This window comes from Neoarius graeffei, chromosome 16, assembly GCF_027579695.1.
Source record: "Neoarius graeffei isolate fNeoGra1 chromosome 16, fNeoGra1.pri, whole genome shotgun sequence".
In the NCBI taxonomy this organism is placed as follows: Eukaryota; Metazoa; Chordata; class Actinopteri; order Siluriformes; family Ariidae; genus Neoarius; species Neoarius graeffei.
Window position 1 is genome coordinate 7,392,206 of NC_083584.1, and position 14,273 is coordinate 7,406,478.

Consider the following 14,273-nt stretch of genomic DNA (forward strand, 5'->3'; position numbering starts at 1 on the left):
GCTCAAGACTGCCCTCATGCAGGCCCCAGTGCTCCAGTTCTACAACCAGAGCAAGCCACTCACCATACAGTGCGACGCATCAAAAGACGGACTCGGCGCCTGTCTGCTGCAGGAAGGTAGGCCACTGCCTTATGCTTCACGAGCACTCACAGAGTCTGAGAAGAATTATGCTCAGATAGAGAAAGAGCTGCTGGCAATAGTTTTCGCAACCAAGCGTTTTCACCAGTATGTCTATGGCAACACAGTGACTGTACAATCAGACCATAAACCACTAGAAGTCATCTTCAAAAAGCATCTGAGCAAGGCACCAGCACGACTTCAGCGCATGCTATTGCAGCTCCAACGGTATGACCTGAGGATAACATACACTGCAGGCAAGGACATGCACGTTGCTGATACCCTGTCCCGTGCTGTTGTCACTGAATGCAATGATGACGCGAAGGAGGATCTGTTCGAGGAGAGAGTAGTGCATACAATGGAAGCCACAGACACGCTCGATGCAGACACTCTCTCAAAGCTCAAGGTTGCCACAGCGACAGACAACGTACTGCAACAGGTGATGGAGCTACACAACAAAGGCTGGCCGAGACGACGGGGCAGTGTTTCCATCAATCTACACCAGTAGATTGATGCGAAAACTATGCGAAACTCCATCAGCATCAGGGATGGCATACTGATGACTGGTGACAGGATTGTGATCCCACAGAGTGTGAGGCAGCTGATGCTTGACAGACTGCACCTCGCACACCAGGGGATACAGCGGATGAAAGCACAGGCAAGAAAAGTGATGTACTGGCCAGGTATGACACATGACATTGAGCACATGGTGGAAAGCTGTGGCCCATGCCAACAACTCCAGCCACAGAATCACAAAGAACCTCTGATTCCACACGAGGTACCCGAGCTGCCATGGCTGAAGATTGGTGCTGACATCTTTGAGCTACACGGACAGTCATACCTCCTGATGGTGGATTACATACCAAAGTATCCAGAGGTGCTCCACTTACCTGACAAAACCGCCTACGCAGTCATATGCAAGATGAAGACCGTGTTCGCCAGACATGGAATCCCAAAAGAGCTGGTAAGCGATCATGTTCCTTTCGCCAGCTCTGAAATGAAACAGTTTGCATCGTCATGGGGCATAAAGCTTGTCCACTCCAGCCCTGGATATCCACAATCAAATGGCCTCGCAGAGAGAATGGTGAAGACAGTAAAGCACGCACTTAAAAAGGCAACACAGACTGGCACAGACCCGCACTTAGCTCTCCTGTCACTACGAAACACTCCAGTGACTGGCACAGAGTTTTCACCAGCACAAGTCCTGATGGGAAGAGTACTGCGAAGCACCTTGCCAAGCTCCACAGCTGTCCTGCAACCAGCTGTCCCACATGGATTTCACTCTAGGCTGAAACACCTACAAGCTAGGCAAGAGCACTACTACAACCACAACACAAAGACTCTGCCAGAGTTTGTTCCTGGTACCACAGTTCACATGGCAACACGTCGTGGCTGGGAACCAGCTACTATCCTAAGCAAAAGAGTGGAACCACGTGCATACAACGTACAGACTCCCAGTGGTGTCACGTTCCGGAGAAACCGACGTCATCTGAGGAGAATTCACCCCAGTCTACACAGAGAAGACGATGATGAACTGCTGGAGCAACCCATCACTTCACAGAGAGAGGACAGCGCATCACAGGCCTTGCAAGACCGAAGCACACCTGCCTGTGAACCAAAGAGTCCCGCTCCAGCTGCTCCCACCTACAGCACCAGAAGTGGGAGACTTGTGAAGATGCCTACAAAGTTCATGGACTATGAGTTAAAATAATACTTACCATAGGTCCAGCCTACAGATAAGTCAAGTTCTGACTTTGTTTACATCTATGTGTTCCAGCTTAATGAGTTAAGTTTTTACTTCTCTATTTTTATAATCAACAGAGTGATTGAAATGAAAAAAAGAAAAGAAAAAGAGACAGAAGAACAGAAAAAAAAGAAATTCATTTTTGAAGACTTCATTTATGTAATGTGATTCAAAGGTTGTATTTGAACAGTATAAGGATATTATTTAAAATGTCTTATCCAGATGTTATTTCTTGTTGTGTTATTAAAGTTAAAGATGACTCTCATGCTTAAAAGGGAGGATGTAGTGTATTGTTGGAATGATCTGGGATCATCATAGATCGATTAGTTCACCCTAGGGGGTGCATCAGGATTTGATATGTGGGGTCTGATCTATTCAGTGTAATATGTTCGCGGCAGAATAAAGGTCACATACAAAGTGTTCACCCGTAAATATGCCTCACGTTTAATTTTATAGTAACAAGTACACAACATACAATCATTGTGGAAATGAGACAAAAGGGATAGTTTATCATGGCTACCTGCCAGCATGCTAACATGCTATTGACTAACATGATAAATGTGTGTGTGTCCGAACGCAAGTGTATGAAGTGGCCACTAAGCTGAAGTTAATTTGTCACCGCTAAAATAATATCTGCGGGCATGCTAACATGCTAATGGTTCACATTCCATTTGCAAGCTAAATGCATGTGTGTGTTGATACAGACACACATGTTCCTAATAATATGGCCATTAAGTTGAAGTTGATTAGTCACAGCTAACATGCTAACTGCTAGCCTGCTGACATGACAATGGCTGCCGTGCTCAGTGTAAATGTCTGTGCATGTTTTACACAAGTGTTCCTAATAAAGTGGCCACTAAGTTGAAGTTGATTTGCAATGGCCGCCTGCTAGCATGCTAACATGCTATTGGCTAACATAATTAATGTTTGTGTGTATGTTTAGAGTAGGCTATAAATGGTATAATGCTTGTATTAATATTAGCAATAAATTATATTAGCAATATAAACGAATCCATGTTCTATTATAGGGATTGTGTGTGTGTGTGTGTGTGTGTGTGTGCGTGCCCCTGTGCGCATCAGTGGGGAACCCCATTAAATGTCCTGGTATATGTTATTATTGAATTGTTGAAAATTAGCCCTGTATGTTTCTCTCCAGCAAAAAAAAAAAAGAGTATATTTAAAAAGTGGTTAAATAAATGAACCTCCTAAACGTGTGCTCGGTTCGCAGGTAAACACAGAGCTGCTCCCGGTCTGTTTGGCTTAAATGACGTCACGACGACGGGCCCCTGGCGGTGAAAGCGCGCATAAGTGAGATGTAAAGAAACCTTCGGAAATTGGGCAAAACAGTATATTTTAAGCATTTTATTCAATTTTAGGGTGCGAATTAGACACCAGGAAGATTGAATTCACTTTTTGGGTCGTTCTTCTAGACAATAAAGTTGATATTCTACATTTCACCTCTGACCGTTGCCTATGACCTTTAAGCAGAAAAAAGTATGAAGAAAATCAGCCTTTCTGTTGGAAATGTTCAGTTCAATTTGGCTTTGACGAGTATTTACACACCACTTGACTAAAAGATTGATAAATGAAGCCATGTGTGTGTGTGTGTGTGTGTGTGTGTGTGTGTGTGTGTGTGTGTGTGAGAGAGAGAGGTCAAATTTACAAGAACAATCAGGGCTGAGTTTCTGAAAATCATTCCAAAAAGTTAAGATCATTTTAACTGGCAGAGAGAGAGAGTTCAAAGTGATGCTCGCTCTACCATTAACCCCTTTGGACATAATGTGTACACATGAAGTTCCATAGCATTTTTCCTTGTGTCTGAAGGGGTTATACAATGATGTTTGTGTTTTTGGGAAACACGGCCCTGATCTGTTTATACTACTACAAACACTGAATACAGAAATACTGTGATCAGATCAGGAAAAAACAGCAATGTGGAATGAAATGTAATGATTTTTCTCCTCAGGATATTTGATGCTGAATCTAAAACCTCTGCTTCAGTCTCACTATTAGAGAATGTGTCTTACTGAGGATCAGGTCATGTGACTCTCAGAGAGATGATCTTACCTCAGTGTCTCCAGTTTACAGTGAGGATTCTCCAGTACAGCAGAGAGACGCTTCACTCCTGAGTCTCTGAGTTTATTCCCAGTCAGATCCAGTTCTCTCAGGTGTGAGGAGTTTGATCTCAGAGCTGAAGTCAGAGCAGCACAGCCTTCATCTGAGATTTCACAATAACGCAACCTGCAGAGAGACAATGACACACTCTTCACTCTCTCAGTTCAGGACACACAGATCAGTTCAGCAGGAACTTTTTCATCAAAGAGACACAGCAGTCTTTAATCACAATGAAATACAGAAACTTAGTCATGACTTATACAAGAGCAATAACCAAAAAAACACAAACAATTTCTATTTATTGTGTGTGTGTGTGTGTGTGTGTGTGTGTGTGTGTGTGTGTGTGTGTGTGTGTGTGTGTGTGTGTGTGTGTGAGAGAGAGAGAGAGAGAGAGAGAGCATGCGAGTCTTCATAAGAAAATGGAACTTCATGATGAAAGACAATTCCACTAAAAAGGAGTAAATGTCCCCAGTCTCTCCATCCCTCACTTATTTAAGACTGCTTCCTGCATTCTTTATGACGGAGACTGTAATTATTGTACCGATCCGAATACGTGACTGATGTAAACACAGCAACAGTGCAGCAGCCATTTTGGATGTAAAACCAACAATGGCAAGTAGTGCGTGTCCGGTGTTTAATTTTCACGAATATTTGAAGAAAATTAGATGATAAAAGCAAATTGAAATACACCGTACATTAATAAATAAGTACATCAGTCAATAAATGTCCAAATGTCAGCCTTAGAAAAACAGACCCATATTCCATCACATCAGCGACGTCAAAAGCCCTAAACACAAAAAGTCTTGCAGAAATGGCCAACAGAACACTGGGGTCAAAAGCAAAAGTCCCCGAGGTCACAGATATTGACATTGTTGATTATTTGGTTCTGACAACATCTTACTACACTAACAGCCAGTTTAAAGCTTACAAAAGCTTTGACACTTACAAATATTTTGTTTCTGGCTGGGTTCATGATGTCAGATTGTGGAAAATTTATGACACAACAATCTCCCTTTCTGCTCAAAATTACGTTTAAAAATAAAATTTGCCAACACTGATTAATGAAGAATGCACTGCAAAATATCAATTAATTCAATACATTTTCTTTTACAATTGTTTTAATTTAATTTGTAATTTAATTTCTAAATGAATTAAAGTATTCAGATAACTAAAATGCACACTGATGGTTGCTGGTGGGTTTGTTGAAACTGCTGAGAGACATGCATGTCTTCTTATTTATTTACTACAGATAACTAACTCATTATTGAAAATGTGTTTATTTATTTGTCATTTTTTTTTATTTGAAGTGCAGGAACTAGATAACTAGATCTCGACCCTAGTTTTTACAATAAGACCGTTACTTTATATGATACAAACCCTTGTGTTCTTAAATAGATCTATAGCCCTTTAATTGTCAAGCCATCTGGATTTCTGTAGATTTTAAGTTTCAGGCCACATGTTAAAATATATTGCAAATTTTAGTTGCTTTTATAAATAAATTTACTTTCCATGCAGTCTGATTTACACTGTATCCCTATTATCGCCCAGTAATTGGATTTATCTAAGCACCTCTCGTAAATTTGCCATTGTGGAAAAATTATATATATGCACACAGTACTAATATTCGGGTTAAACGTAGAAAATATAGTCATACTTCCACAGTCTGAAGTTATCTCAGATCATTATCTCATCTCATTCAAACTATGTCTGAGTAATAATATATGCACCTCACCACGCTACTGTATTAAACGTACATTCACGTCAACTACTGCACTGAGCTTTATAAATGATCTCCCAGAGTTATCAACTTTGATTGGGTCACTGTCAGCCCCTGCAGAACTTGATCAGGCGACTGAATGCTTAGAGACAACATTCCGCCATACCTTGCTTAGATAATGTAGCTCCTCTTAAAAGGAAAATAGTCAGAGACAAAAAATTAGCACTCTGGTATAATGATGACACTCGCACGTTAAAACAGACCACTCGAAAATTGGAACGTAAATGGCATCAAACAAAGTTGGTAGTGTTCAAATTAGCATGGAAGGAGAACTTCCTGAAGTATAGAAAAGCTCTTAGTGCTGCGAGATCAACATATTTCTCCTCCCTAATAGAAGATAACAAAAATAATCCTAGATTTCTATTTAATACTGTCGCAAAATTAACCAGGAATAAGTCCACTATAGATACATGCACACCTGCAGTATGGAGTAGCAATGACTTCATGAATTTTTTTTAATGACAAAATTGAAAATATCCGACAAAAAATTCAAACTACTAATTTAAGGTCAGACAATGTAAGTGACCCTGTAGTTAACAATATAACTGTGTCAGATCATCAATTAGAATGCTTTACTCCCCTAAAAGAAACTGAATTACTTTCATTAATCTCGGCATCAAAAGCCTCAACTTGTGTACTAGATCCCTTACCTACACGTCTATTCAAACAGATAATACCTGAAGTAATTGAACCGCTTCTAAAAATAATAAATTCTTCTCTTACGATTGGCTATCTACCCAAATCCTTTAAACTAGCAGTTATCAAACCCCTGATTAAACAACCTGACCTTGATCCCTGTCAGCTGTCCAATTATCGGCCAATATCAAATCTCCCCTTTATCTCCAAGATCCTTGAAAAAACTGTGGCACAACAGTTATGCTCATATTTACATAGGAATAACATCCATGAAATGTATCAGTCAGGATTTAGACCTCATCATAGCACAGAGACAGCTTTGGTTAAAGTAGTAAATGACCTACTGTTGGCGTCTGATCAGGGCTGTGTCTTGCTGCTTGTGTTGCTTGACCTTAGTGCAGCATTTGATACAATTGATCATTCCATTCTTCTGGATAGACTAGAAAATGTTGTGGGAGTTAAGGGAACAGCCCTCTCCTGGCTCAGCTCTTATTTAACTGATCGCTATCAGTATGTTCATATAAATGGTGATATTTCTAGACCTAGTGAGGTAAAGTTTGGTGTTCCACAAGGTTCTGTCTTGGGTCCACTGCTTTTTCTTTATATATGTTACCTCTGGGTAATATTATTCATAAACATTGTATTAGTTTCCACTGTTATGCTGATGACACACAGTTGTATGATTCTGCAAAACCAGATGAGAGACACGAGCTTAATAGAATTGAGGAATGTGTAAAGGACATTAGACACTGGATACTTATTAACTTCCTTCTGCTTAACTCTGACAAGACTGAAGTACTTGTACTAGGACCACATGCAGCTAGAAATAAGTTTTCTGATTCCACAGTAACTCTGGATGGCCTTTCTGTTTCTTCACGTGCAGCAGTAAAAGACCTCGGAGTGATTATTGACCCCAGTCTTTCATTCGAAACTCACATTGATAACATTACCCGGATAGCTTTCTTTCATCTAAGAAATATTGCGAAGATAAGAAATTTAATGTCACTACATGACGCGGAAAAACTAGTTCATGCTTTTGTTCCCTCCAGGTTGGATTATTGTAATGCCTTACTGTCTGGATGTTTCAATAAGTGCATAAACAAGCTCCAGTTAGTTCAAACTGCAGCAGCAAGAGTCCTTACTAGAACTAGAAAATATGACCATATCACCCGTCTTATCCACACTGCATTGGCTCCCAATCAAATTTCATATTGATTATAAAATACTACTATTGACCTTTAAAGCACTGAATGGCCTCTCACTACAGTACCTGAGTGAACTTCTGCTCCTCTATGACCCGCCACACCTACTTAGATCAAAAGGTGCAGGCTATCTGCTGGTACCTCGTATAGTGAAGGCTACATCAGGGGGCGGAGCCTTTTCTTACAAAACTCCACAGTTATGGAACAGCCTTCCAAGTAGTGTTCGGGAATCAGACACAGTCTCAGTGTTTAAGTCTAGGCTGAAAACATATCTGTTTAGTCAAGCCTTTTGTTAATGGTGTTTATGAGGTAAAGGTGTAGATCTGGAGGGTCCTCAGACATAGAGTGTTTTGGTAAACTGGGATGTATGGATGCTGTCAGTCCCCACTTGCTTGCTCACTCGAGTTTGTTGACGGTGTAGTGGCTGCTGCTTTATGTCCCGGGGCTCCCTCATGCCTGTGTTACCTTCTGGCTCTCCCCTTTTAGTTATGCTGTCATAGTTAGTTGCCGGAGTCCCTGCTTGTACTCAGTGCAATATGTACACTGTTCCTACTTATTCAGGTGACATTGGGCATACCTAACAACCTGTGTTTTCTCTCTCTCTCTTCTCTCTCCCCCCCCCCAAAAAAAAAAAATCTGTCCCTCTGAGTTACGTGTTGTTCCTGGGATCGAGATGCTGGCCTCTCCTGCTCCTCAGACCTGCCTGGTCTATCCTGGTGCCCTGTGTCTGGTTGGAGTCTCATCGAATCGCTCCTGTGGAGGGCGGCCCCATGTGGACAGTTGGGAGTCGCGCCTGGAGGACGCTCTGGACTCTTGCAGTGGTGCTTTTGTGGCTGGGGACTGCAGTTGACTTGCTGACTTTAGGACTGCAGTTGACTTGCTGACTTTGGGACTGCGGTTGTCATGAACAGTTTTGCACTCAGGTTTCCATTGGTGGGGGCTTTATAGCATCAATGAAGCTGACTTTGTTAGGACTGTTGATGTTAGTCATGTTGTCTGTTGTTGCCCAGATGGGAATGGGTTCCCTTTTGAGTCTGGTTCCTCTCGAGGTTTCTTCCTCGTGTCGTCTGAGGGAGTTTTTCCTTGCCACCGTCGCCACAGGCATGCTCGTTGGGGATAGATTAGGGATAAAATTAGCTCATATTTTAAGTCGTTCAAATTCTGTAAAGCTGCTTTGCGACAGTGTTTATTGTTAAAAGCGCTATACAAATAAACTTGACTTGATATTGTGATCTGTAGTGCGAACAGGGAGCAAGTGGAAGAAAATTTAGAGACATGGAGATATGCATAAGAAAACAGGGAATGAAAGTCAGTCGGAGCAAGATGGAGTACATTCACATGAACGAGAGTGAGGACCGTGGAATGGTACAGCTACAAGGAATAGAGCTGGTCAAAGCAGATGAGTTCAAATATCTGGGGTCAACTGTACAAAGTAATGGTGAGTGCAGAAGAGAAGTGAAGCAGAGTGTGCAAGCAGGTTGAAATGGATGGAGGGGAGTGTCAGGAGTGATTTGAGACAGAAGGTTGCCAGCAAGAATGAAAGGGAACATGTACACAGTGTCATGGTGGTGTAGTGGTTAGTGCCGTCTCCTCACAGAAAGAAGGTTGTGGGTTCAAGCCAAGTGGCCTACAGGGGCCTTTCTGTGTGGAGTTTGAATGTTCTTCCTGTGTCTGTGTGGGTTTCCTCTGGGTGCTCTGGTTTCCCCCACAGTCCAAAGACATGCAGTGAGGTTAACTGGCTATTCCAAATTGCCCATAGGTAAATGTGTCAATATATTTTTGATACATTTAATCAAAATATATTGATATTCATTAAAAAAAATGACTCCTTCCATATGAATTTCGAGCCCCATGGTCTGAGTTTATTCCTGGTCAGATCCAGTTCTCTCAGATTGGAGAATTCAAAGTTGAGCACTGAGGCCAAAGCTGCACACCCTTTCTCATTCAGACCACGATTATTAAATTCTGGGAAATACACCACTTGTGTTTTTCATACAAGGTACATCCAAGACATGGGCAACCAAAAGTGTGACACAAATCTGTCACTCATGAGGAAATCCATCAATGTTTCTGCTTGTTTGCTTGTTCGTGTGTGTGTGTGTGTGTGTGTGTGTGTGTGTGTGAGAGAGAGAGAGAGAGAGAGAGAGAGAGAGAGAGAATTCTACAAACAATTCACAAAGCTGAAATTCTCATCCATCCTGAACAATGGTTGCCGTACAAAGGAGTAAATTTTCTGTCTTTCGAACCCTCACCTGTTTCAAAGCTTATTTTAGCTCCTTTGATTTATTCAATTATAAGCTGCATGAACCATATCATATTTTAAAAGGTGCTGAACAACTTCATCCGAATAATTTGTAATGCCATAACTATATAATCATAAAAGCTCTTTTCAGTCCCAAGACAAGCAAAGATCTGTAACATCAAATACACGTACAAAACACAACTAATTCTAATTCATTTATTTATCACATAGTGACAGGGGAAGAATACAGAGCAAAGCCCAATTGATTTTCAATCCCTTTAGCATAGGTGTTTTTTGTTTGTTTTTTTAAAAACTACACTGGATGCCCTTTCTGATGCAACCTTCCCTAATCTTTTCGGGCTTGGGACAAGCACTAAGTATGCACTGACTTGGTGCATACTTAGTGCTGGTCCCAGGGGGTGGGTCTTTTTACCAACCTGCGTGTCTTTCAATCATAGGGGAAACCAGAGCGCCCAGAGGAAACCCATGCAGACAGGGCAAGAACATGCAAATTCCACACAGAAAGGCTCCCACTGGCTGTGGGGCTTGAACCCAGAACCTTCTTGCTGTGAGGCAACAGTTCTAACCACTCCACCACTGCATTGCCCCTTACACCACTGTGCTACCCCAAACAAATATTGTGATCAGAAAATTACGACTCAAATGATACAGTGAAATGAAATTTTCACCCTCAGGACATTGATGATGAACCTACATCCTCGGCTTCAGTCTTAATAAAGAATGCCTTATTGAGGAGCAGAAAATTTTTAATTAATTAGATGCCATTTCCTGCATTCTGGTGTATTTTTAACAGGTTGTTAAACACCTAATTTTACCTACAAAAGTCACTTAATTCAATGACTATTTTAGAGACTCAACAATAAGTCCTCATTCAACTAGTCCATATATTAATCAGCCTGTTTTTAAACCCACTGCTCTGCCGAAGATAATGAGATGACTGTGACACACTTTATCACCAACAATGACTTTATGGGTGCATTTTATTTTGTGTTTCCTTTTTTATTTAGTTTTAGATGTAACACAACATGCCACTGTGCCAAGCAATAGTGACACTCAACTGTATGTTTAAAAATAAGAATATTCATAATTTCACACAATGAACAGGCATGACATGGCATCATGCAAACTTCATAACACAAAATCACACTGTGTCAAGCAACAGTGACACATAAAAAATAACTTCACACAATGAACAGGTTCAATTTTGTTCACCACCAACAGTGACTTTAGTGAGTGCATTTTACTTTTTTCTGATTTAGTAATATAATAAAAATGACATGGCATCATGCAGTCTTCATAACACAAAATCACACTCTGTCAAGCAACGACACATAAAAGAGAACTTCACACAATGAACAAGTGCAGTTTTGTCAACATACATGCAATGGTGGTACTACAGTAACATTTACAGATTAGTATAACAAATAGATTTATAGCTATCACTCCTTCTTACATTGGTGCCACCACAATTTCTACCACTTCATAACTTTTATCCCCCTTTCCTTCACAATCCACCTGGAATGACATCCATCTCTCTCCATTGCTTTCCTTTCTACTATTCCTTCCCCATACACTGATTTCCCATGTTACTTTCCAGAAAACTGGCAAAGACCCGACAAAACAAGGAATCAATAAATATCATCAGAGCAGACTTGACCTCATTCTTGGCATTACAATAAGGTAGGCCTACTGGGTTTGAATTAAATTATATACTTGCAAACCCTCCCGATTTCATCGGGAGGCTCCCGATTTTAGCCTCCGTCTCCCGCCTCCCAATTGGATTTGTTAAAAACTGGATAATCTCCCAGTTTTTGGGAAATCCCTACCGCCAAGTTAAAAATACTCCCGATTATGTCCAGTCAGAATTGTATGAGAAACACTGCTGATGTCAACTGATTTTTAACCAATCAACGAACAGAACAACAGTCACTTCCGTAATGTAGGATTCACCCAGGCTGTCCGACATTTTTTACAAGCAGTCATTCATCATGGCCACTAAACCCAATACCAAACAACAAAAACATGAATGCAAATACCAGGTTGCATGGGAGAATAAATTTTCCATGGATAAGCAAATGTTCGACCAGCCAGTTACACATTAAGGTAAAGATACCTTAAATCAGAATATAATGGACATTTGAGTGTGAAATTAAACTAGTCTTCCATAGCATTTCAGAAACAAACTGTACAACTTCTAAAGTGTTTAGTGAAATTTTGCAGGACAGAGAATGTGTTTGGTGAGTGTATTTGAATAGTGTGGGAGTGTCTTAGTGCTATTTTGAATTTATGTTTGAAAGTTTTAAGTGAAAGTTTACAAGTGAATTATCTGGAAAATGGTTGATTTTGAGAGAGTTTTGAGGTTTTAAGTGAAAGATTACGAGTGAGTGTATTTTGGTCGGACTAAAATTTTGCATTTGAATGAATTTTTTTATGGAGTATATTGTGATAGTATGGTAGTATTGATAGTGCCATTTTTACATTTTGTTTGGAAACTTTCAAAGTTTGCAAATGAGCAAATTCCTTTGCTGCATTCCGATAGGATTTTGATAGGATTTCTAGTGCTTTTTAAAAATTCTGCTGGAAAGTGTTTAGTGAGAGAGATGCATTTTAGTAATACTAAGACATGCAGTATTTATTTAATTGAGTTGTTACTATTTTTGGTCAAATCTTATTAAAATTTAATTTTATATATGATAGTTCTGTATTTTTATATGAGCTTACAGAAGGAAAATACATTTGATGCAATCCAATAATACTTTCATTCACTGTGACTATTTTAAGAAATGATGAACATTTTTCTAAAGCATCACTTGTGTTATTTTCTGTGGGTTTCTGTATGTATACAGTATTCAGGCATGAGATTTTTCAGCTCAAAATCTGATTTAAGACTTCCCTTTCATTGTTATTATATTCAAATTCAAGACAAGAGTATTATTTCAGATTTTTCACTCTGAGCTCTCTCATGCCTGATACATGAATCCCATAACCTATAGTAATTGATAGAACAATATCAACAATTCAAAAACTCTTTAATTGTATAAATTTCAAATGGTTTGCAATTAATTGGGATCCACTGTTTTTATCGTTTCAGCCCCGCATCAGACCCTCGGCCAACTGAAAACGTCGTTCACGCACTTTTCTCCCCCGTGAGAATTTTGAAAAGTTGGCTTATTTCATTGTTTAGTTGAACATTAATTTAACGTGGCCTAGGGTTAATTTTGAGGGCAGATAACAAAAGAATAAGGTTTTAGCAAAAGCTAGACATTGTGAGGTGGCGATGGGGCTGACGTCACCTCCTCCACTTTCCAGCAGCTGCACCAACATTTCTGTGCTCGCGCTGAGATTCACTCGCGTGCAGGGAGTTGTTGTAGGGAACTCCCGGAAAACCCGGAGTGGATTTTCAGTGCTCTGTGTTTTCTCTTATCGATCAAGTGGAATGGATTCTTTCACGAAGCAATAGAAACGGTGCTGGGTGAACTAATGTTTTATGTTAAATGTGTGTGTGTGTGTGTGTGGGGGGGGCGGGGGGGGGGTCCAAACGAAGAATTATGAAATGTGAAGGGGACACGCACCCTTCACATTCAATGGTGGCAACGCCCATGATCTTACCCCAGTGTCTCCAGTTTGCAGTGAGGATTCTCCAGTCCAGCAGAGAGACGCTTCACTCCTGAGTCTCTGAGTTTATTCCCAGACAGATCCAGTTCTCTCAGATTGGAGGATTCAGAGCTGAGCACTGAAGCCAAAGCTGCACACCCTTTCTCATTTAGACCGCAATTCTTCAACCTGAAGGAAAGAACACAATACATGATGAAATAACAGTGTACAATATTAAAGAAGTTCTCTTTAAAATGTGAAATGTACAATCATGGTATACAAGGGGTGTAACATGCTGTAACATTTATGATGTAACGTGTGTTTACTGAATGTAGATTAGACATTTATACAACAGCACTCTTGAGTCTGGATTCTGATTGGTCAGAAGGTGCTGATTAATTTTCGATAAGAGCAGCTCCGACAGTAGTGCAACTGAATATCACAGGTTTATATTAATGCACTGGAATACACTCAGTGTGTTTAAAAAAAAAAAAAAAAAAGCTAATTTACAAGGACTTTCATGGAAGAGCTACATAAGCTAACGCTAAAAACATAATAACAGGTTATTATAAAAGAACTCTATCATGGTGATCTGGTATAGGTTTCTGTATGATGGCACTGATGTCAGATTTATGGAAGGAGTCTTCAGTGTCAGCACTTTGTAATATTCATTGAGTTTTTCCTCCATGGGAGAGTCTTCGCAATGGAGAATGTTGCACCTTCTAGTTTCTTGTTAATGTAATTCGTGTTTTTTGTTTGTTTTTTTAAATAAAATTCATGTGAGCAACTTTGGAGGTGTAAAGGCCAAATATGAAAGCCATCTCT

At 40.2% G+C, this 14,273-nt stretch overlaps 1 protein-coding gene across 1 annotated transcript in view; it reads right to left on the reverse strand.

Annotated features, from left to right (window-relative positions):
- LOC132900386 (NACHT, LRR and PYD domains-containing protein 12-like) overlaps positions 1-14,273 on the reverse strand; it is a 103,126-nt gene that overhangs the window by 69,427 nt on the left and 19,426 nt on the right. The window contains exons 6-7 of the mRNA XM_060942451.1: positions 13,464-13,637; positions 3,929-4,102 (exon numbers count right to left, since the gene is read on the reverse strand). Coding sequence (XP_060798434.1) covers positions 3,929-4,102; positions 13,464-13,637 — 348 coding nt within the window. The remainder of the gene's footprint in view (positions 1-3,928; positions 4,103-13,463; positions 13,638-14,273) is intronic.